The 25,189-nt window shown below is 41.0% G+C and overlaps 1 protein-coding gene across 1 annotated transcript in view; it reads left to right on the top strand.

Annotated features, from left to right (window-relative positions):
• Positions 1-1,622: 1,622 nt before the first annotated feature.
• The window catches only part of IL18R1 (interleukin 18 receptor 1), a gene marked incomplete at both ends in the record, with an annotated part of 32,115 nt that continues 8,548 nt past the window's right edge, over positions 1,623-25,189 (top strand). Inside the window, 6 exons of the mRNA XM_079720779.1 lie at positions 1,623-1,680; positions 5,629-5,872; positions 9,024-9,189; positions 11,910-12,060; positions 18,545-18,607; positions 22,816-22,936. Coding sequence (XP_079576905.1) covers positions 1,623-1,680; positions 5,629-5,872; positions 9,024-9,189; positions 11,910-12,060; positions 18,545-18,607; positions 22,816-22,936 — 803 coding nt within the window. The remainder of the gene's footprint in view (positions 1,681-5,628; positions 5,873-9,023; positions 9,190-11,909; positions 12,061-18,544; positions 18,608-22,815; positions 22,937-25,189) is intronic.

Below are 25,189 nucleotides of genomic sequence, written 5' to 3' on the forward strand. Positions count from 1 at the left end.
ATCTCAAACCATAGCCATATTCTAATTTGGTTATGAATAGTTGGCACTTTCCATACATACTATCCCTCTGTCTTTACATTATTGATTATTACCTCTCGGAAATTACATCAAAGGCTTGGCGATGTTATTCATAAGGCTTGATGTGAATGGTTTGGCAGTTTAGCCATTAAATGTCACCAAGGATTTGGGCATTAACAGTACTTTTTTAGTATGGCAGGGGCGGTGAGTGACAGTTGGTGAAAGAATTATTTGGGGTTGAGAGGTTACCATGCACCCAGGAAGGCTTCATAAATACTTACTTCAGTACTTTTGGCAGATAGGCCTTCTTATCAACCCCATTTTGGTAATGAGCAAACAGGCTCTGTGACTTCTAAGTAACTTGCCCAACGTTGCACAGCTTGTCAAGACTCAAGCAGGAATAATGCCAGTCCAGTCGTGTGTGCCCAAAATCCAAGCCCTTTCCATCGTGCTGTGCTTCCTCCGCCCAATGGGGCTAGGTGTGTGGTATACAAGGAGCATATGTTTGTTTATGAAATAGACTTGGTGGGGCTTCCCTGGTGACGCAGTGGTTGAGAGTCCGCCTGCTGATGCAGGGGACACGGGTTCGTGCCCCTGGTCCGGGAAGATCCCACATGCCGCGGAGCGGCTGGGCCCGTGAGCCATGGCTGCTGAGCCTGCGCATCCGGAGCCTGTGCTCCGCAACGGGAGAGGCCACAACAGTGAGAGGCCCGCGTACCGCAAAAAAAAAAAAAAAAAAAAATAGACTTGGTGTATGAGTCCCAATGCAGCCTTCCTCTACTCTCTCAACTTGTAATTAGTAGAACCAAAGATAGATTGCAGTAGGATCAAAATTCAACACAGATTTGCATTCATTGAGTGGGTGTGGATGAGGCATCTGGATTGTAGGAAACTCCCATATTTGTGTCTTCATTTCCTAAAATAAACACTAGGGGCATGTGAGTGTAGACACATGCACACACATGCACACACCTTTTCCTCTTAACAAGAATTAATCAGTGCTTACTTTGCGGGAGGCGTTGGTTTTAGTGATACAGTGATGAACAAGACAGACTTAGTTCCTAACTTACTTCTGAAGAAAGATCAATATTTAAAAATTCAGCCCATAAGTGAAGATTATGATGAACATTTTGGTGGGGTGAGAGGGAAAAAAAGCGGCTGGAACACACACACACACGCACACACAGAAACACACACACACACACACACACGCCTACATGGGCAGACTGTCCATTCATAGGATGGTAGATTTTCTGGAAATACTGTTGTCCTCAACTTTGACTTTGGAGGTAAGATTTAGTAGACCCTACCTAAAATACAGCAGGATCTCTTGTCTTAGAAATTTGCATTATTAGGGATTTCCCCTGGGTGCCCAAATGTATGCTTTGAAACTTTATTAATTCTACATGGCTGGAAGTTCTGAGGAAAGCTGGTGATTCTACGAAGGGATATGAAAATTTGCTGGGCTGATTTTTTTAAAGTCTGTATGCCAGAAGACTTTTTAAAACCTCCTGCATGAGACAGGTATGCTTTTGTTTGAAAGTCTTGGCTGAACCTGCCTTATTCTGTTTTCCAGAGAAACCATTTGAAGCAGAATCATAAACATGCATCGTAGAGAAATACCCCTGACACTTTTGGTGCTTATGTTTATAAGCACCTCAGGTAAGTAATTATAATCAATCACAAACATACTTCATTGGTTGTCTAGAGGGAATATCAAAGTTTGGCTTATTTATGTGGAGGTGGTTACTGAACATGTTGAATTTATTAAAATGTGTGGTTTAAAATTTTACTTTAGAAAGTTGCCAACCATTTGGTATGCCTGGAATAGAGAAGAAAAGATTCATAGGACTGGGATCAAGTAAAGACTCATGTGGAGTTACCAATAAAGAAAGGATTCAGCCCTGTGAGTTTATGTAGAGAGAGCAGGAATGGAAAACTTTTATCCTGCAATACATTTGTCTGAGATGAAAATTTGCTTAGCTTCACGTTATTTGAAACTGAAGTGATCACAGCCATCCTTGTTACTGATTTTTACAAAGTTTTAACACATTGTTTCCTCCCCGAAAGGAAGGCAAAAATTCATCTCATTATCTAGGTAGTGAGGAAAGTGAGTGGGAATAGCTTACAGATCTTAAAGAAAATATTAGAGTTAGAAGGACTACATAAGAAAGAGTCTGCTCGGACCAGGAAGACAGGTGGGCTTTGTGTCCAGTGTCAGGTACCGATTTTAATTTATTAGCAGTCGCTGCTCAGAGACTCTCGCTGAGAAGGTTCTGAAACCTCAGCAGGGTTCTCTGAAGAAGAGTTCTGTGATTGATTAACAAGGTTCTCCAAAGGCTTTGGAGAAGAAGGAAGGGGCACAATTATTGATTTGCCTTGATCCAGTATCTGGAGGAGGGAAGACGTGAGCGCATGTCCCCTACTTTGAGAATTACTAATGAAGAGATTACAGTTTGGTTATTGATACTTTCAAATAATTCAGGTCCAATATCTGGGTATATTTACTTAAGAGGATCTATGTATCGTTGAGATCCATACAATGCAACACTACCCAGGTGTTAAAGGAAGGAGACAGACCTCTTCTTGTTGATATGGAAGGACCTGTCAGAACAGGTGAGAGAGACCAAGGTGTAGGAAAGTGTACATCATATGAAAAGGCCCCTTGCTCTAAAGGCCCCATAGACATAGGCTGATAACCTTGCTCCCAGGTTATAATGAAAACATGCTGCAGGCTCCAAACAGCCATGCAGCCTTTGCTGTAAGGATGCTAAGGTCCCCACTCTCTGTCCTTTGAGGTATTTGAAGAGCACCTTTTGTGAAGGGGCCTCTCTAGGCAGACATGACAATATTTTTCATGTCAGATTCATTTAGCTGAAGTTAGATGACATCTTATTATTGCCCAAACTCAAGACAATTCCAAACCCAGACATCGCTGCAGAGGCTATAGTCTCTTGACCCTGCTGGATCCTGGTGCTCCATTCATGTAAGATGGGGAGGGTGTTCTGGGCCATCCATACACCTTGAACTCCACTCATTTCTCCAATCAAAAGCCATTTCAAATCAACAAAGCCTGCAATGCTAAATGTAAGATTAGATGTCTGAAGCCATTAGCTGGCTGGGGAATATGAACTTTCAACTGCCAACCATGCACCCTGGAGAGTATGAATTCCAGGCTAGGTTTCTTTAAATGATGACTGTCCCCAAAGAGGAATAAGTGCCTATGTCTGTACAAACACAGGCACAGGGGTTCATAGAAGCTTTTTTTTTCATTGATTTTTATTGGAGTATAGTTGATTTACAATGTTGTGTTAGTTTCTGCTGTACAGCAAAGTGAATCAGTTATACATATACATATATCCACTCATTTTTAGATTCTATTCCCATATAGGTCATTAGAGTACTGAGTAGAGTTCACTGTGCTATACAGTAGGTCCTTATTAGTTATCTATTTTATATATAGTAGTGTTTGTATGTCAAACCCAGTCTCCCAATTTATCCCTCCCCCCGACCTTTCCCCTTTGGTAATCATGTTTGTTTTCTACACCTGTGACTCTATTTCTTTTTTTTTTTTTTTTCCGGTATGCGGGCCTCTCACTGTTGTGGCCTCTCCCACTGCGGAGCACAGGCTCCAGACGTGCAGGCTCAGCGGCCATGGCTCACGGGCCCAGTCACTCCGCGGCATGTGGGATCTTCCCGGACGGGGGCACAAACCCGTGTCCCCTGCATCGGCAGGTGGACTCTCAACCACTGCGCCACCAGGGAAGCCCCTCTATTTTTTTAAATAGGTTCATTTGTACCATATTTTTAGATTCTACATATAAGCTATATCATCTGATACTTTTCTTTCTGTTTCTGACTTACTTCACTCAGTATGACAATTTCTAGGCCCATCCATGTTGCTGCGGATGGCATTATTTTGTTCTTTTTTATGGCTGAGTAATATTCCACTGTATATATGTACCACATCTTCTTTATCCATTCCTCCATCGATGGACATTTAGGTTGCTTCCATGTCCTGGCTATTGTAAATAGTGCTGCAGTGAACATTGGGGTACGTGTACCTTTTCGACTTATGGTTTTCTCCGGATATATGCCCAGGAGTGGGATTGCTGGATCATATGGTAGCTCTCATAAAAGCTTTTTCATGATTGACCAAAACCTCGAAATCACCCAAATGTTCAACACCAATACAATGGATAAATTGTCAATTACTAACACAATTAGATACTACATAACTATGAAAAAAAAACAAATCACCACTACATGCAGCAATATGATTGCCCATCATAGACATAATGGTGTACAAAAAGTCCAGACACAATAGAGCACATAATGTATGATTTTTGCACTTTGTTATATGTAGATTATATCTCTAAAACTAGAAAATAAATCAAGCTGTTAATGACCTAACATCCTTTTAGGTGTCAGTTAAAACTAACACCCACATTTACACATGCATCACACCTTCTAAGCTGAAGTCCTGAATTGTAAGATAAAGATTTAATAACAACCACAAGATGCAAGGTTGATGTTCATTAAATGTTGTGCTTCCAGGTAGGTTTGACAGCCATGTTTTCAAAGAGTGTTTTTGCCATTAGAGCCACTTCCTCTCTACCTTGTGGTTAACAACCTTGTGGTTAAAACCAGGGTTTGAGAAATAAACCCTGACTGTAGAGAAAGCATGTTCTCTGTGGCCTCAGAGAATTGCTCTGTTCAGTTTAAGAGTTCTCATTCTCAAAATACAGTCAAAGGTTGCTGCCAGAAGACAGGATACAGGGAAGGTCCATTCACACTGACTTTGAACTGTTGGAAGTGAAGAAGGAAGGGAATGATGACCCTATACAGCACAAAGGATCAGATAAATTTCTAAAGCCAGAGTATCTGGGTTAGTTGGGAAAGAGGGAAGAAGAGAGAGAGAGACAGATCTCAGAAAGAGGAAGTGACAGATACCCAGATTTGGAGTGAGTCAATATGAATTAATTATCAGTATGAATTGTATGCATCATGTATTGAGTATCCACATGGTAACCTAGAGAGGTAATGAATGGATTTATACACAGATAGGCACACGTTTAACCATCCCCACGCCTGCCCGGGGAATGGTTAGGTAGAGTGGTTGAGAACAAGACCTGTGAGACTTCTGACGATACAAGTGGAAAACTCTGAGGTCTCTAGGTTTCTCTTTTTATTTTCCTTGGAGATTCCTCAGCTAGGGATGTTTTGGGGTAGGTGTGGCAACACTGTGACTTTGGTGGCTTTCCTTAAGAGGAAGTTGTAATGTGTAACATTTCTTTTAAAAGATTACAGTGCATTTATGTCTTCTAGCTTTGGTAGGTTAAGTTCCGGTATCTTCCTGTTTGGGAGAAGCTGTTGGAAGGTTTTTCTTTCTTCATTTATATAGTGAAAGTGCCTTAGTGTTAGAAAGATTGACCTCCGGTTTTTTAGTGTTGGAAAGATTGACCCTAAAATAAAAGAATCCACAGAAATGAGACTTTGAGATTTTTCAGGATGTTAACTAACCCAACTTCTTCACCTAATGCATTAGGGGAAAAAATTTACCTTTGTCATTCTGTTTTTATATTTTTCTTTTACTTTGCTAATCTTTAGAAGAAACGTGTACCTCACGTCTTCACATTACTGCAGTTGAAGGGGAACCTTTCTATCTGAAGTATTGCTCATCTTCATCTGAGCATGAGAATAAAACAACCACCATAAAATGGTACAAAAATGAATCGCATGGACCCCTTGAGCTGAGCTCGAGTAGTTCACCCAGAATTATTTTGCTCGATTATGTTTTGGAGTTTTGGCCAGTTCATTTGAATGACAGTGGATCTTACTCTATCCGAATGGGGTGAGTATACCTTCTCTTTGCGTTGGCGTGTTTCATAGCACTCTTGGACTTTGTTCAGCAAATCAAATATACAGTAATTGGGAAGGTCAGATAATCCATCCATTTTCTTCTCCCTACTCTTCCTACAACATGAAATAAATACTTCATTCTTGAAAAATTAAATTAAATACTGCCCTGTGTTTATTTTCTTAGTAATCATAATGAAAGGAGATGACCTTAGTATGATTTACTTTTAGCTGATCCTTGCCAAAGATAAGTGAGGATTGAATGAAATTCATTTTTAAATTCAGCTGCTTCTGTTGCCTAGAGCTGCCGGTCAAAGGAAATAAATGGCGAGGGCTTCGTAATGTTATGAGCAGGTAGTGAAGGAGGGCAGTGTCAGCTTCCTGGGTGGTAACCTCAAGCTGGGGAGATGGGTTGGTATTGGTGTAGACACATCCTAGTCCAGTTTTCAGGGGTTTGTTGAGAGCCAGGTGGCAGTGCTGGTGAAAGACGTGTGTGTCAGCCAATCACAAATTTATAGCCAGGGGCTGAGAGAGGGGAACACTGAAAGGGCTTTGCACAGCCCTCTCAGGCTAACCCTAGAGTCTTCCAGGATATTCGTAGTCAAGGATCCTAAATTCTGTGAAATGACGGCAACCCACTGAATGTGTCCATGATTATTACTGAAGTTGGTTCTCTTTATACTTTATTTTGTGAGATGGGGAAGGAGTAACTGGGACAAGAAAACTTCTATGTGATGAACCGTTAGTGAGAACATTGATGGCATAGTGTTTATCCAGTACATTTGTGATGTTGTGTCTGTACTTATGTATGTGTGTATTTTTATAGAGATTTGAGACTGACCTGTAGAAAGTAGCTTAGGGGTGATGGTGCACTGCCAGATGTAGCAGATTTTTTCACGAGTGCCTCTGGAGTGAGTCCTCATCATTATCAACCGTGCCTTTGAGAGCAGAGTGAGATATCACAGTGAAATCTTGATAGCACTCCTGTGGTTTTGCACAAAAAGGGGTCATTTTGGTTTGTTTTTATATATAGGAACTCCCCGGAGTTAGAAGTTCAGACACTCTTTTTAACCAGTGAATTTTATGTGACCTTTTAAGAGGGACTATTCCAGAAGTATCACAAGGTCACAACTGGGTCTTTTCAAACTAAGGTAGAATGTATACTCACAATAGGGGTAGAGGAGGAAGAACATCTCCCGAATCCTGATTGAAGAAAGACGTGATTTAAATGCACAAACTATTCTGGACAAGGCAGAAAGGACAAACTGATGGGGAGAGTCAGTCATCTACGAATGTCACTTGGAGACAGGGAGGAATGGGGGCATTAACTGTCTTTCTGATGTGAAGGGTGGAGAGCACAGCCTGGGGTAGGACGAGAAAGTGGACTCATCAGGTGGAGGCAGGATGTCAGAGAGGCATGGAGGGGCCAGGAAGAGGACAGGGAGTGTGGCGGGCTCAGAGCGCTGCGTGATAAGCTTTGAAGGGGTTGGAGGCTGATGAATAACACGAGACTAAAGCGATGGTGGGGGCAGCAGCCTTGACAGTGGTTTTGAAAATAAATTGGACCCTACCCAGGAGAAGGTGGTTTTGAACACCTGGGAGTGTTGAAGATAGAAACTTTTTCAAATATAGTGCAACTGGTGAAGAGTATTCTGTTTTTGCACAGAGGTGTGTGTGTGTGTGTGTGTGTATGCATGTGTGTATGTGTGCATGTATGTGTGTGTACATCATTTGGGTGAGTGAGTCTTTGTAGTTTTGTGTGGGAGTCATCAATGACCAGACGCTACTCCTGGAATCCTCCTTTAATTTTTTCAGGAGTCCTCTACTAATAATCAAATGTCTCTGGAGACTGATACTTTAATCCTACAGAGAAAGAAAATCGCATTGTCTGATCAAAGTTTTGTGAGAGTATAGTATTGTACCAAGCACTCCTGGCCTTGAGGGCCAAACTGATGTGCATTTGCATCTTGGCCCTATTGTGTACCAGGTGTGTGACCTTGGGCAAGTTATTTAACCTTGCCTGAAGGTTAGGTTTCTCATCTTAAGTAAGGAAAAGAGTCATCTCAGTGCACACACGTGGTACAATACCTGGAACTCTGTGCGTGCCAGTTTTCTGTCCATCTGATTGTAGAGAGCTGGAAGAGCCTCTGGGGGGTGAGTACATGTGTCAGGCACACAGGACAACGTAACCTCGTGTAGTATTTAGTATGTGGATCTCTATATCCTACAGTTCAAGCAAACATGAGATTGCAAACACCTTCTTTTTTAAAAGATCATTTCCACTACTATATTTAAAATGGATAACCAACAGTCACCGACTGTATAGCACAGGGAACTCTGCTCAATATTATGTAACAACCTAAACTCAAAAAAATTCAAAAAGAATTTGAAAAAAATAGATACATGTAGAACTGAATCACTTTGCTGCACACCTGAAACTAACACAACATTGTTAATCAACTGTGCTCCAATATAAAATAAAAAGTTAAAAAAAAGATCGTTTCCAAAAATGCTGTTAAAATTTTTTCCTCCTCTATATTCCTAACTTCTAACCAGAAGGAACAACAATGACATCTATTCAAACTACTTTTTGCTGAGTAAGGTACTTAAAGTGCTAATATAACTATGTGGAGAGCAGCCACTCCAGACATGGTTTACTCAACAGTGAGAGAAGAGGATAGGAACAAAGTGCCCTGAGAAATATAAAACGCAGTGCATATATACAGACCTTCAGAAAGCATTACAGTCCTCACGAAACCACCTCCACTCTCCCACCCTGGGTTAAGAATCTTTGAACCTGTCCGTCTCTAAAGATCATTGACGTTTTAAACATTTCTGTCCTGACATCCATAATACATATGGTCTGATGTCGGTGTGTGTGTGTGTGTGTGTGTGTGTGTGTGTGTGTGTGTGTGTTTAGGACATCTCGGGTTTTTCTCCTTTACTACCCCCTCCCCCCCTCCCATGGCAGTTATTAAATTTCTTGCTGCACTGAACCAAATATAGACAGAGCAGGATTTGGGCATCAGTGAATGAGTCTCTTTATACACAAATAGGGAAAAATTTCACTGGATTGGTTACTAAAAGGTGGTATTTGCAAAATCTCTGTACTAATGATAAAATATGTCTAACCCTTTATTTCCTAGAAATGATACTCATGACTGGAAATTAAATGTCATCAGAAGACCTAAACACAGCTGTTTTACTGAGAAACAAGTAGTGAGTAAATCTGTGGAAGTTAAAAAATCTTTGCAGATAGCCTGTGAACATAGTTACCATCAAAAACTGGTCAACAGAACGTTATTGTATAAGGTAACGCTTTTAAAATATTTTAACTTAAAATTTGACAGAAAAGACAAAATTCCAAAGTGAGGGTCTGATGGCTGTGAAGCATTTTGGTCTTGTAACATACAAACTGTGAGTCCACACAGCTCAGGTGGCCTGTCTGAGCTCCTACATGTAACGCAAGTGTCAAGGTTCCTGCCCCATGTTAGGCATTCAATAAACGATAACAGCTTCCTCTCCCTTCCTTAATTTTCCTTTTCTTTCAAAAAATTTAATTTTTAGGAATGCTAGCTCATTTTCTTCTGCTGCATATACTTAAATTTTTAAATTCTGTTGTATATGTTTGTTCTGAATATATGCATTTACAAAATTGGAAGATGGAAAAAATGAATGATGAAGATAGCAGAGATCATTCATAATCCCACCAGCCAGAGAATGGGGTTTTTCTCCATGTAAACATCTACTTTTAAAAAGTGGTATTTTCCTTTATCCACTAAAAATTATATTGTGATGATTTCCCCACATCTTTAAACATTTTCCCAAACATGGATTCCATTGTGTATACACACTTGTTTCTAAGCCCCCGTTATTGGACATTTGTTAATTTCCTACTTTTCACTATTATTTATAAGGCTAAAATAAATATCATTCCCATAACTCAGAAGGTGTATTTTGATTTTATTCTTTAACTAAACCCCTAAAAGTAGAATAACTGGATCAAAGGCTATGAGCATGTTTATGGCTTTTGATTTAAATGATCAAGCTGTTCTCCAGGGAGCTACACCAGTTTAAAACCCTCTTTTTCTCATGCCACTACCACATGGGAATGAATAATTTAAGAACATTTAAAAATCTGACGTGCAAAACTTCTGTAACTCTTAGTACCTTTCCCCCATTTCTTTCCTTAATAACAAGTTAAACATTTTTATGTATTTATTGCATCTTAATATTACTTCTCTTGTGAACTGTTTTCTTCAGTTGATGTACCTTTTACTTGTTGAGTTGTAAGAGCTCCTTTAGACAATACTATGGAAATTGTATATACACAAGTATATATGCAGTCACATGTACATACATAATATGCATACACATGCATGCACACACACAACACAAATTATATTATTTCTATAGAGGAACAAACCTGAAAAGTGTAACTCTGTCATGGAAACTTTGAAGAGCTGTGAGAGAGGGTGGTCTGAAGAGACGACCTTGAGAAAGTTCAAGCTACTGATGATGATTCCTTAGAAATGTTTGCTTGTACCTTTTGCTTGAACACTGTTTACTTGTGATTTTTCAAGGGAAGCTCTTATCCAAAATGTTTTCCAAATATCTGTATCAGCCCTGAGTTGACTTGACTCTATTTCCTGTCACATGTACAAATGTTTTTACAGTATATATAAATTTGTGGGGATCAGTGTACTGGGTTTTAAGAAATCCCTCTATGCAGTTATTTGAATTTAGAAAATAGACGTATTGAGAATGTTTTTAGCTAGAAAATTGAGGGGAGGGGAACAAGGAAGCTCAATCAGTAAATGATTGGAAAAAGAATAAAGACATTTTTATATGCCTTGGAATTGATATTTTAATATGCCTTAGAAAAAATAAGTTTGGTTTATAAAAATTTGGTGTATGCAGAAACAATTCACTGATGTGAGATACACACATGGGTGCTTCACAAGCCCATTCTAAGCACCCTCTGGGTCTAGCTCCACTTGCTACCAGCTTTGGCAGCTTTTTTTTTTTTTTTTTTTTTTTTTTTTCCGGTACGCGGGCCTCTCACTGCTGTGGCCTCTCCCATTGCGGAGCACAGGCTCCGGACGCGCAGGCCCAGCGGCCATGGCTCACAGGCCCAGTCACCCCGCAGCATGTGGGATCTTCCCAGACCGGGGCACGAACCCGTCTCCCCTGCATCAGCAGGCGGACGCTTAACCACTGCGCCACCAGGGAAGCCCAGCTTTGGCAGCTTTGAGAGGAGTCTGTGGGCAGTAGTTGCTCCTTGGTTGGTATTTACAGGAACAGTGTCACATAGTGAAGGTTAGCAATTTAGTTTCCATTTTCCCCATCTCATTCTTAGATTGCTTCAGAACCTATTTATTGGTATCTGATGGCTGGATTGAAAGAGGTGGCTTTTTTGTAATTAATTCCTACAACATACAGAAATTTGTGATAGAGAGACATGTTTGTGTGTGCCTATACATTGGAATATTTTTCATGCATTTCTAATCAGTCCACTGTCTTCTGGTGGAGGACATCAATGGGTGTGGGTAGTCTGCTAGGTACCTGGTTCTCTGAGTAATTCTGTTCCCACCTCCACTATCCATCCCCAGGATGGGTAGTCCTGAATACATGGAATTCAGCTAAAAGCATTAAGAAATAGAATTGCATGGAAAGTTTTGACCCAAGCAGGGATTTTTTGTTGTTGTAGTGGGTTTTTTTTCCTTTCTCCTCTTCCTCCTCTTCCCTCTCTTTGTGTGTAAAGAGAGAGATTAAAGGAAAATGAGGAAAGCAGCTACAGTGCCCCCTATGCTCTATTTCCCAGCATTTAATAATAATGATAATACCAGGAATGGGACTCTATTTCATTGTTCCAGTAGAGGCAGTGCCAGATCACTGAGACATTTGCTCAGAAATTGCTAGTTTTTATTCTATTTCCCTCTTTCTCTAAATATCTTTAACTTTAAAATTTTGAATTCTTGTCATGTGATACCACTCTTAAATATATTTTAACTTGCTTTTTTTAATAACAGAACTGTGAAAAGATAGAGAACAATCAAACCCCATTTTTAAAGAAGAATGCAGAGTTTAAAGATCAGGGATATTATACCTGCATGTTTTTCCTTCTTCATAATGGCAAACTATTTAACGTCACCAAAACCTTCAATATAACAATAGTTGGAGGTAAGAGATATCTTAGAATCGGGAAAAAACAAATGTATCTTAGTAAAATGGAATATTTTCTTTTTTTCTAAAGCCGTACGGGAAGCCAGAGGCAAACTTAGTTGGAGTTGTGACCACATCACTAGTTCAAATATATGGGTGAAAATCATTTTGGCATCAGCTGCCATGCTGAAAAATTTTGGGGGGGATAGTAATGAAAGTTTATATAGGTGAACCTCTGATGTGTCAGTTCTCTTATTTGGTATTTGACTAAATTGTGGAATCTTTTGTTATTAAGCATCTGCTTGCACTCAGTAGATACTTATTGATGGGTGTCTATATTCAATAAACTGTACTGAGTATTGGGAGGTAAGGGAATCATGGAAATACAAAATGAAGTGAATAATGTATGATTCTCAGGAATTTGATTATAGTCAGGAAAGGTTGAAGCCAAACCCGGCCTCTGTACCCCGACACCAAATTAAATCTCTGAGACAGAGTTGTGGGTGAAGTAGAAAGAAATAGCTTTATTGCTTTGCCAGGCAAAGGGGACCACAGCGGGCTCATGCCCTCAAGACTGTGTGTCCTGCCCTGGAACGGGTCGTGAGGAGTCTTATAGCGTTCAAGGAGCAGGGCGTGGTCAGCTCGTGGACACTCCTCTGATTGGCTGGTGGTGAGGTCATTGGGAGTCGGCATCATCAACCTTGGGTTCCAACCGGTCTGGGATCTATGTGCTTACTGTAGTAGATCTAAAAACTATGCACAACCTAAAAGCTGAGAGATATAAAAATATTCACAAACTAAAAGCTGAGAGTTATGTTTTATTGGGCGGGAATTTTTAGGACTTCAAACCTGGGAGGCAGCATCTCAAGTAACCCTGAGAGAACTGCTCCAAGGAAGCGAAGGGGGGACCCAGGTTATATAGAAGTTTTGCAACAAAGGACAGGTAGTCTGAACATCAAAAGATTATTGTTAATTAAAGAAAACCAGATATCCCAAGTGAAGGAATTTATCGCTTTTCTATGTATGGGAAGATGCAAGAGTCTGAGCTCTCTGGCATCCTTCCTCTGATGTGCACCTCAGCTCTCTGGGGCCAGTATCCTGTGTTTTCACACCCTGAGTTTCTTCAGGGCTCCCTAAGGAGTGTGGGCAGTCTGATGGCTGCTAGATGGTAGGTATTCTTTCCTTCCTGAGTTTCCTCAGGGCTCACCAGCTCTCTTGGAGGGCTGCAATTGCTGATGACTGTGACATCCTTTGTTTACTGATATGGCAGGCAATATTCCATTTATCACCATTAACTTCTCCCGCCTGGAGGGGGTTTCAGTACCTGCAAAACAGCTCAAAGATATTGTTGTGTGTATCCCTTGAGGGGGACCAGGACCCTGCCCCAAGGCTGCACTGTTGTTTCTTGACTGTTCCTCCCTTGTCTCTGCATCCTCTCCCTTCCCTGATTAGTAACCGTTTGAACCTGCTTGTTGGAACTCAGGGAAGGTCCTGGAGGCTGAATGAAGCCTATTTCCTGTAATCCAGAAATGGATGGGGGACACAGAAAGGTTTTCATGCCCAGGAGCCCCACAGGGCCCTGCTCAGTATCGAGGTGATAAGCCACAAAGAAGCACCGTAGAATATGAAATTGGAGTCATCTGTGAGGTGTTAAGGGTGCAGAGAGAGTCCAGAGGTAGAATAGATGCCGGAGGCTCTGTTTGAGCTGGTTCTCAGAGGCTACGTGTGATGGACGAGCAGAAGGACGTGCTGGGGATGGGCTGGGACAAGAACGTGTAAGGAGCACAGGCATGGCTGTAGAAAAGGGCTGTATATTTTGGGATGATGGCTACTGGTCTGGTTTATCATGAACCCAGACCATATATAATGGAAAAACTGAAGCCTGGAATTTTAGAGTGATAGAGACCCTAGAAGTAATTTAATTAAACCCTATCCAGTGAAGATATCCTTCATATGACTCAGCCAATAATAGATCATTCAGGAACTACCATGGAAATTACCAAATCACACAGCAGCTGGGTCCAGATTTTTTTTAATTAATTAATTCACTTTTGGCCGCATTGAGTCTTCGTTGCTGTGTGCGGACTTTCTCTAGTTGCGGCGAGCAGGGGCTACTCTTCATCGTGGTGCGCGGGCTTCTCATTGTGGTGGCTTCTCTTGTTGCGGAGCATGGGCTCTAGGCACACAGACTTCAGTAGTTGCAGCATGCAGGCTCAGTAGTTGTGGCTCTTGGGCTCTAGAGCACAGGTTCAGTAGTTGTGGTGCACGGGCTTAATTGCTCTGCAGCATGTGGGATCTTCCCGGACCAGGGCTTGAACCCATGTCAGACGATTCTTAACCACTGCGCCACCAGGGAAGCCCTGGGTCCAGATTTTAATGATTGATTGTAGAGAAGTCTTTTTTTCTCATTGAGTCCAATTACTTCTTCTTGTAGCTTCCACTCACTGTTTGTGTTTGCCTTGAGTAATCCCACAGATTGTCTGGTCCCTTCTGAAAATGACAGCTCCTTCGAGTGTCTGAAGACAGGTGGCTTATCCACCCTTCACGTTCTTTCCCATCATCCAGGAAGCTGTAAACTTCTGGGATGACTCATTCAACAACGTTGTGGGTTCACAGTTACTAGAGCTCGTTGACTTTAGCAGAGTTTTCCCTCTTCTCTCCAGCCATCCACTTATATAGCTGTACTCCACGCATTGCGAATAGACAAAGTACCACAAACTTCCTGTCTTCAAACTGCACAAACGTATTACCTTACAGTTCTGGAGGTCAGAAATCTGAAACGGGTTCACTGGGCTAAAATCAAGGTTTTGGTAGGATTGCATTCCTTCTGGAGGTTCTGGAGGAGAATCGGTTCCTTGCCTTTTGCAGCTTCTAGAGGCGCCTTGCAACCTTGGTGCATGCCACGTCCTCCATCCTCAGAGCCCACAGTGCAGCACCTTCAGATCTCTTTCACCTCTTCCTTCATCTCATCTCCTCCTTTTCTGACTCTGACCATCTGCTTCCTGCTTATGAGGATGCTTGAGATTACACTGGGCCCACCTGGCTAATCCAGAACACCCTTTGTATCCGAAAATCCTAAATTAAATCATATTGCCAAGTCCCTTTTGCTGTGTAAGGTATAATATTCAGCATCTGGGAGTTAGGATGTGAACACCTTTGGTGGGGGGCATTATCCTGCTTGTCACACCCCATAACCTGGGTATCCCATAACTAAATTCTTAAACTCAATAAGTTCTATTTATCTACCTTAAATTCTGCAGTTTGACTTTATTTAATATCATATAAATCCTATATCTCTGGTCCCTTGACACTTCCACCGCCAACTCCCTCCCTTCATCCATCTCTGCTTTCGGCCCATCAGCTCCTCTTTCCTTCCTTCTTGGAAGGAGCAGTAAGAATATCCATTATCGGGCTCCCTGCGTACCACAAAAAAAAAAAAAAAAAAAAAAAAAGAAGAATATCCATTATCAAAAGAGCATGCACAAGACTAGGAATTGTGCCAGATACTTTCATTGAACCCTGTGAGCTTGTGACCTTGGGTGAGTTAAATGACTGTGTTTTTCTCTGCCTCATTCCTCACTAGTGACATGGGACAGTAATGAGTTGAGTCATCCCTCATAGGGTTGCCTTGAGGACCGAGTGAGTGAGGGTATAGAGCCTTGATAATGGTGCCAGGGACATGGAAAGCTCTGTTATTACCATCTTAGTATTACCGTCTCCTGTCTCCTCACCCCCATATCCCCACACTGCCCCACGTGCTATTCTTCTGTCTTAACCACCCATTTTGTTTTCCTCGTCTTCTTGGAGAATGCCACCTATGTCTTTCAGGACTCAGCTAAATGTCCGTCCTCCTCTGTGCTCCCATGGCCTCTTGTTCTTATTTCTGGTTGCTGTCAGAATCGGATGACATGTCTGTTTCTGTCACTAGAATGAGAAGCTCCTGGAAAGAAGGGATTAACCTGTGTTCTATTCCTCATGTTGGTCTCTCCTATACTTACGGCTGGCCCTTTGTACATGTGCTCATTACATGTATGTTGAGTGAATTACAGGCATACCTCATTTTATTGCATTTTGCAGATACTGCTTTTTTTTTTTTTTTTTTTTTTTTGCAAATTGAAGGTTTGTGGAAACCCAGCATTGAGCAAGTGTATCAGCGCCATTTTTCCAACAGCATTATTTTAAAATTAAAATATGTACATTGTTTTTTAGACATAATGCTATTGCACACTTAATAGACTATAGTATAGTGTAAACATAACTTTTATATGTGCTGGGAAACCTAAAGAGTTGTGTGACTCGCTTTATTGTCACATTCATTTTATTGTGGTGATCTGGACAGAACCCGCAATACCTCCAAGGTTGTTCTGTACTGAGATAGGAACAGTTTCTTCAGGCGTGCCTCATTCAACAGGAAGTCAGGACTCCTCACCATCCTGGCCATTTTCCTTTGGATTTGGTGAAGTTTGCCACCATGCTTTTAAAATGTGGAGCTTAGATGAAGTTGATGATCAGGAGGTATCATGGCCTCTGCTGAGGACAGCGGGACTGAGCGCCTACCTTGCCTGTGGTCACGGATGTAGATCTCTGAGCTGTCACGTGGGGAACATCACTGCTCTGGATCACAGTCCACTCAACCCACCTGGCCTCTGCCATTTGTCTTCATCTCACACTCTGGCTGGTCTGCTGATGTCTCTCCCCCCTGCAACTGACAATCTCTGTGCCATTGTGATCTGGGGATAGTAACTTCAGAGGTAGACTAGACATGCCAGGGGCACACACTGAAGTGTTTCCTTCCTTCTGTTACCTTCAGTAGGATTGTACCCTTTACTTTACACCAGTTTTACATACCCAGTGCTGCTCTGGGTTCTCCAGGATCTACATCGAGTTCTAGTAGATGGCATCCTTTCTCAAAGATGTCCTTCCATAAAGATGTCCTTTACACCTCCTCTTCCCAGGACTCCCACCAAATTCCTGAGAAAAGGAGATCACTGAAGAGAAAAATAATCAGTAGCAATTTTCTCCAATACTCAAAAACACCTCCTGCCCCTGTGTGCTTCAAGCAACCTCTCAAACCTGAGGGTGCTCAAACCTGAGGGTCAGCTCCTCGTCTGGCAGCAGTTCCTCCAGCTCTTCCTGCCGACGTGAATTCTAGTCTTGCCCAGAGTCTGAATCCCAGAAGCGATTCTTACCCTGGGTTTCTTGTTTTTTTTTTTTTAATTATCTATGATCTACCTCTCAGCTCATTACGAAGGTAGTTGAAGATCTCCGTATTTTAACTATTTTATTTTAAATTTTTATTTATCTATTTATTTTTGGCCGCACTGCACAGCTTGCGAGATCTTACTTCTCCGACCAGGGATCGAACCCGTGCCCCCTGCAATGGAAGCACGGAGTCTTAACCACTGGACCTCCAGGGAAGTCCTTTACCCTGGGGTTTTGCTACACTAGTTTCTTTCTGTATCCTTTCCACATCACTCCTCCTTCCCCTTCTTTGCTCTTCACTCTGTAGCGTGTGCTTCCTGGGAGAGCCTAGGAGGGCGTGGGTGCTGCAAGAGAGCACCTGAGTCCCCTTTAGTCCTCATGAGCCAGCACATCTGCTGGGCGCCTGGGAGCCCCCATGAGGGATGCACTGGACATTACTTGTAAATGCCCCGGAAGCACTGGAAGTACTTAGAAGGGGGAGTCCAGGTCATGAAGAAAGTTGCCAGTGCTGATAATAGGAGCAGCAAGGCAAGGACTACATAGCCGTGTGAATGAGGGACCCCAGGGCTGTCCGTGTTCTGCAGTTATTAGCATCCTAGGTTGTGGGATAGTCCTCAGTGGGCGGTTGCTGGGGGATTGCTTCCTTCTTAAGTGTTACTCAGTGGGGCTGAGGTAGAGAATATCTATGTACCTCCAGTCTGGGTCAGAGGTCACTAAGGAACAGAAGTAGAACTGAGTTTACAGGGGTGGACACCCCAGCAGGGCTGGGACTAAGGTGAGGCAAGTGAGGCATCCAGGGGCACTCCTCTCACTGTCCTGCCAGGGGAGGGTCTCAGGAGGCTTCTGAGAGTAAGTTCCTAGCCTACCCTACCTGAGTCTTGACCTTGCACCCAATAAATCTACCTTGAGGAGTTGAGAGCAGATGGAAGGAAGAAAGGCAGAGCAGAAAGAGATATCCCAGTGACTTTGCATCTTCTAAGACCTACAAGTTTCATTGTCTCCCTGGATGAGCATCTTCTGGCTTTTACCTGCGGTGGCAGAAGGCAGAGGCTGGAATTGAGGGGAGACCAAATTCAGTGTGCTTTCTCCAGCGAGGTGAGCTTTGAGTTGATGGAAAGTGAAACAACGACCAGTATTCCCAGCAACCCTTATTTAATGAAAATACATTAAATAATAAATGTAAAGCGATGACTGTTAGAATCTTGGTTACCTGGAATAATAAGTGTATTACAACAAATGTCTGTCTTAGCAAAACTCCTTGTAACACTAATTCATCTTTCTTTTCCTTTTTCACTTTCAGACAACAGTAATATAATTCCAGCGCTTTTTGGACCAAAGCTTACGCATGTTAAAGTGGAATTAGGTATATTTTGACATACATATATTTTGGATTTGTGAACGGGGGGTCATAATAGTCTTCCAAGGCTAAACCTGGTTCCTAATTGATCAACACTGTGTTCATAACACATACCATGTTTACTGAAGAATATTGAAAAAGCAGGAAAACCTTGTCATTTTTTGAATGTTGCCCTTTTTAGTAATAATTACAGTTAACAGTCTGTTCAAAAGATTATGGAAGTGCCTGTGGTTTGCAGACCTGTGGTTTTAGTCACTTTCTTTGTATGCGGCTTTTCTCTAATAGTATCTATGATCATTTTTAAATATGAAAACTCAATGAGAATACTCTGGAGAAATGATTCATACTTATTGTGTGGTTTGAATATTTGATTAATGGGTTCACTTTGAATCAATGGACTCGACTCTACATTTAGGGTTTGTTTAGACAGGTCTTGATGAATTGATATGTCCAGTTGAGTAATTTCTTTCAAAAGAGGAAGGAAGGAAGGAAAAGAATAAATTCACATATGCTAAACTGAGTACTGTATTAGGTAACTGAAATATGTTATTGTGTTAAATCCTCAGAGCAGGCCTGAGGGGTATTGTTCCCATTTAAGCTTCGGATTAAATGACCAAAGCTCAGAAAGGTTAAGTAATTTGTCTGAAGTTAAACCCCAGGAAAGGGGCAGAGCTGGGATTCAAGCTTCTTACATTGTTTGTTTGTTGTTGATTGTCATTTGATCCTGTTCATTGTTTGCAAAGCACACACCTTTTGACTACAGATGGCCACAGTCATGTATATGACCACATATGCCCAATGTAGCTTGGATACTTTGCCATTTGCGTTTGTGGCTTGCCTGCTTTCTAGTTTTATTGATTTCTGAACTTTATTATTTTTTCTTCTCATTTTAGGTTTAATTTGCACCTCATTTTTCCTTTGTACACATGGAGAGTTAGAGAATTAATTTAAATTCTCCTCTCCTGTAGCTTGTGTATTTTAAGTTCTAAATTTCCCTCTAATCACTGTTTAGCTGTTTCCAACAATTTTGATATGCCATATTTTCATAACTATTCAGTTCAAAGTTTTAACTATTTTTAAAATTTTTCCTTGTGATATTTCTTTCATCTATGGATTACTTATGTTTCTTAATTTCCAAATATTTGGAGGATTTTCTAGTTATTTTTCTGTTATTGATGTCCAGTTTAGTTCCATTATGGTCCAAGAGTATACATTGTATCATTTAAATCTTAAAATTTGTAGTAACTTACTTGGACCAGAATGTTCTAAGTGCATTTGAAACAAATGTGTATTCTGCAGATTTTGGCTTAGTCCTTCTATAAATATCAATTAGGTGAAGTTGGTTAATGGTACTCTTCAAATCATCAATATCCTTACTAATTGTTTGTGTGCTTTCTCTATCTGTTGCCAAGAGAGATGTTAATATCTCCAGCTATGATGCTCAAGTTGTCTATATATCCTTTAGTTCTGTCTATTTTTGCTTTATGCATGTTGAGGTTATCTTATGGGCACATACAAATTGATGCCTCTTGAACTGACACTTTAACATTATGAAATTTCTCTTTTTATCTGTCATACTACATCTTTTCCCAATCCCTACTCTCTCTCATGTTAGATAGACACGCCAGTTTTCTTTTGTTTGGGACTGGCATGTTTTATCTTTTTTCACATCCTTTTACTTTTAACATTTCATTGTCTTTATACACAAAATATGTCTCACATAAACTGCATATATTTGGATCTTTGTTGAAATCCAGTCTGTATGGTGTTTAGTACATTTACATTTAATGACTTACTAATACAGTTGGTTTGAGACCTCTCATCTTGCTGTTTTCCAGTTGTCCTATGTCTTATTTCTTCCTTTTATTCTCCTTACCTTTCAGATTAATATTTTTTTAATTTAATCTGTTTTGTTTTCCTCTTAGTTATACCATTTTGTATTCTTCATTAGTAGTTCTCCTAGAGATTACAATATATATCCTCTTACTACAATAAGACAAATGCACATATTAGTACGTTGACAATTTCGCAGACATGTGAGAAACTCACAGCAGTTAATTTCATTCATCCTCTTATCTCACTTTAAGCTACTATTTTATGTATTTCTCTCCTGCATATGCTATAAAACCCACAAGAATTTGGCATTATTATTGCTTTAAACACAAAAATTATTTTGTATTTACCCAAATGTTTGTCCTTTATTGCACTGTTCATTTCTTAATGTATGTCCTTGCTTTCATCTGGGATAATTTTTCTTTGAGAGTGAAACATTTCCTTTGGTATTTCTTATAGTGTGGTTATGCTGGCAATACATTCTTTGGGCTATTATTTACTTGAAAATATCTCTATTTACCTCCAATTTTGAAGATTTTTTTCAATAATTTCAATAATTCTAGGTTGGCAGTTTTTTCCTGCACTTTAAAGATGCCCTTCTGTTGTTCACTGGTTTCCATAGTTTCTGCTGAAAGACTGGTCTTATTGTTGGTACTTTGATGTGTCTTCTTCTTCTGGCTGCTTTCAAAATTTTCTCTTTCTCTTTGATTTTGATGCATCCAGGTGTGGTGTTCTTTGCATTTTTCCTGCTTTGGGTTCCTCTGAGCTTCTTGAGTCTGCAAGGGATGTATTTAATTAATTTGGGAGACATCCTCTGCCATTATGTCTGAATATTTCTTCTTCCCCTTTCTTCTCTTCCTCTCCTTCTCTCCTCTCCTCCAATTACACGTATTATGCTCTTGTTCTGTTATTTTTATTTTTTTCCCTTCTGTACTTTAGTTTTGATCTTGGCCTGTATTCAGCCTTAGCCGAATCCTGACTTCTTTTATGCTCAGTCTCTGTTAAAACCATTGAGTTCTTAAATTCATGTTTTTTTCAGTTATCAATTGCTCATTGGATTCTTTTAAAATAGGTTACTCTTCTTTGTTGAAAACATCCATCTTTTCATCTACCTGTCCCTCTTTTCCTCTGTTTTCTTTAACCTATGTATATTAGTTATTTCGTACTCTTTATCTGCCACGTCAGGCATTTGGATCATCTTTGGGTCAACTTCTATTACCTCTTTTTTCTATTGATTGTTTGCCCTTTTGTATGTCTCTCTTTGTTGTTGTTGTTGATCTTTCTGTATCTAAAACAACCAAGGTGAATGAAGTTTGTATTACTTTTCCCTAAGAGTGTTTGCCTTTTCTTTGTTAGGCAGATAATGTGAGGGTTTGATCATCTCAATCCAGTCAGGAATTGAGCTGAGCAGTAGCTAGGATGCAGGTTTGTTGGATTTAACCTGCTTTTCATCTCTTATGGCTGGGGGGAGACTCCAGTCACGTGTGTGTTGTCCTCCAGTGGGACTTACTCTGCTAAGTACCATGAGACAACACGAGAAATCATTAGGCCTTTCCAGCCTCCTATGCTGCCCAAGCCCTTAGCAATAATCCTGTGAGCCCATGTGGCTGTCAGCATCTCCACTGGAGTCTATTTTCTCCATGAGATTCCCTCTATTTTGTACAAACCAAAGCAAATTCCTTCCAGGAATAAAATGATGGCTATCTCAGCTCACCGTGGAAGGACTTTATTCCTGACTGTAGTTCATCTGTTTCTCTTTGTTTTCCCTGCACTTTGATGTCTTTAATTTTTAGCTAATTTTTTTTTGTTTTGTATCCATTTTGTTTTTCCAGAAGTTACAGTGGGTATATAGGCCTGACACTACCTATAGGTTGAAAAGAAAGTCCACTGGCCATCCTAAGTTGTTTTTTTTTTTTTTCTTTTTTTTGCTGTACGCGGGCCTCTCACTGTTGTGGCCTCTCCCGTTGCAGAGCACAGGCTCTGGACGCGCAGGCTCAGTGGCCATGGCTCACGGGCCCAGCTGCTCCGCGGCATGTGGGATCTTCCCGGACCAGGGCACGAACTCGTGTCCCCTGCATCGGCAGGCGGACTCTCAACCACTGCGCCACCAGGGAAGCCCTGGCCATCCTAAGTTTTAATAATTGATTTAGACATAAACATTTGAAGAGAAGCCAGTTCATAGTTTGGTGATGACTTGTAATTGCAACCTAATTTCTCTGATTTATAATTTTTTTAAATTGCGAAACAAGGCATTTTTTTTCTTAGATGCAGCTCTATATTATCATTGTATATTAGGTTAATATACATTGGCTGTATTAATTTCAACCTTTGAGAAACCTAAGTTTCTAAAATCTGAACATCGGTTGTCAACTTTTACCTAGGAAAAGATGTACAGCTCAACTGCTCTGCTTTGCTGAATGAAAAGGATGTGATTTACTGGAACATCTGGAAAAAAAATGGAAACGATCCTAATGTACATGAAGAGGAAGGGATAAGAATTAGGTATGAATATGTGATATATATAATATATATCATGATATACAAAAATCATATAGTATCATATATATATGAGATAAAAACACCAGACTCCTGAATGGCTGATAGGATGCTTGAGATGAATTTAACTTATAATTATAACTTACATATTTTATAATTCGCATACTCTAGGCTGACGCATTATGCAGAAATTTACTGCTGAGACCTAAATTAGAAAAAGAAGGTCAATGAAGCTTTTTAGCATCGCCTTACAGAAGTAGCTTTTGGTCAGTCAGGATCTGATGGGGATGGGGACTTTACCTAAGCATCTTATAAAAGAGTGATTACCTAGGCCACTGTCATCTGAATTTTGAAAATTGTGTTAAATGCTTTGTTTTTACTAGTGTACCAGAGAAAAGACCAAGTCAGGAGCCTGGGACGTGTACAAGTTATTCCGGGCCCCTTGTGTGCAGTAGGCATGCCTAGTTGTGTTGCCCACGTGTCACCGTGGGGCCCGCTGGGTATCCATAGGTGACAAAGCACATCATCAGTACCTTTCCCTGAGGACCCTGGGGGCAGCCCTGGACACAGCCAGGCCATCCATCTATGGCTACCTGTCCAGATCTATGCCCTGTACTTGGCTTACACACACAGCTTTCTTTGTTCTGATTGTTGAAAATAATTCATTATAAGATACTTGAGAATGACCAAAAATCACAGAGAGAGAAATAGCCCTCTGAAGACAGCTTTGTATGTGTGGCAGGGGGAGTGGGGTGGGTGGATTTCTTTGCTGGGTGTGAGATATGCTGACACAGACACTGCTTCCTGCTCTTTAGAGATAGTTCAGAGCTTCTTTTTAGAACATTCCTTACAGGGATTATCTTTCTTAAAGGTGAGAAGTGAGGAATTTTCTCAAGTCCAGAAGGGTCCCCAAAGATTGTCAGGTGTAAGTGATGACCCAAGAAAATACTAATTTAAATGACCAGTCTCCTGCCCTGTGACATCCTTGTTGGTCCATTGACACTGATCATAATTATGGCAGCACTTTCCTGTCAGAGTCCATTAATGGAAATTAGAAACACACTAAGAACAGCTAGAGAAAGCAAACAGGGCAATGGTTAGATATAAATACCTAGGAGGCAGAGTTGGCAAAAATTTCCAAATGCCATCTAGTGTAAATAGCCTATATTAAGGAATGGTTATACTTATTCAAACAAAACATGATAAGCCTGTGGCCATTACAATGTTTCTGAATGGCTTTGGGTCATTACTGTCATTATTAAGGTAACTGTACACTCAGATTCTGGTGAGTAGTGGTCCTAAGGTGTCTGTCACCTTAGCTGCACTTGTGAGGGTTTTTTTATACCCTCGCCCAGAACCGGGTGCATAATCAGCGCTCATGGAGTGTTGGCTCAGCTGGATTGCGTGGCTGTCCTGCCACTTTATCTTGTTCTCAGCGTCTGGCCCCCACCAGATTCCTGCATTTCCTCCTTCTCATGACCCATTGTTAATCTCTGAAGGCATAGAAGACCAATTCACCAAACTTATTAGAAACGGAGCTTCAGTTAAACTAAGGGCTTAAGCGAGGCTAAATCTTTATACTGGGTGCATGAACTTATGTCATCTATTTTGGCTTCTCAGTGGGGTTTTTTTTGGTGCTTTCTTTGTGGATTTTACGTTGATGTTAGATGGTTGATATTTCTGGGTGGGTGACTTCTGTACAGAATTATGACTTCTCTTCTAAAATGCATTTGAGGCAGTTAGAGGCTACAGTGGGTACCACATCCCAGCTGCGGGGGGCATGGCGGGTGAGCGACTACACCTGGGAGTGCTGGCTGACCGCACACCTTCAGAGCCTGCCACTAGCAGGAAGCAGATGCCAAAAGCATGTGCCCTGCATCAGGGACAGGGTGGCTTGAGTCCTTTTAGTAGAGAAAGAGAGCTGGCTGCTCCTGGTGGCCTCCGGTCATTTTCTGACACTCACTGAGCAGCTTAATTGGCACTTCTCATGTGCTTGGAGGTGTCTGAGAATAGAGGTTTTAATTTATTTTAAATACTGAACAAAAGAAGAGTGATCATTAGGACTGCAAGGACAAACTTGATATGAATCTGCGTCTGTATTAACGATCCACAGCATTGTCACAGCTGGTGGAGACTTCACAGTGGGAGGAATGCTGAGTAGTCAGGACAGGAGGAACAGGGGAAAACGCTGACACACCTGGGAGATACTGAGGGTTCAGTTCCAGACCACCACAGTAAAGCAAATATCACAATAAAGCA

This window comes from Hyperoodon ampullatus (genome assembly GCF_949752795.1).
Source record: "Hyperoodon ampullatus genome assembly, chromosome: 15".
Lineage (NCBI taxonomy): Eukaryota > Metazoa > Chordata > Mammalia > Artiodactyla > Ziphiidae > Hyperoodon > Hyperoodon ampullatus.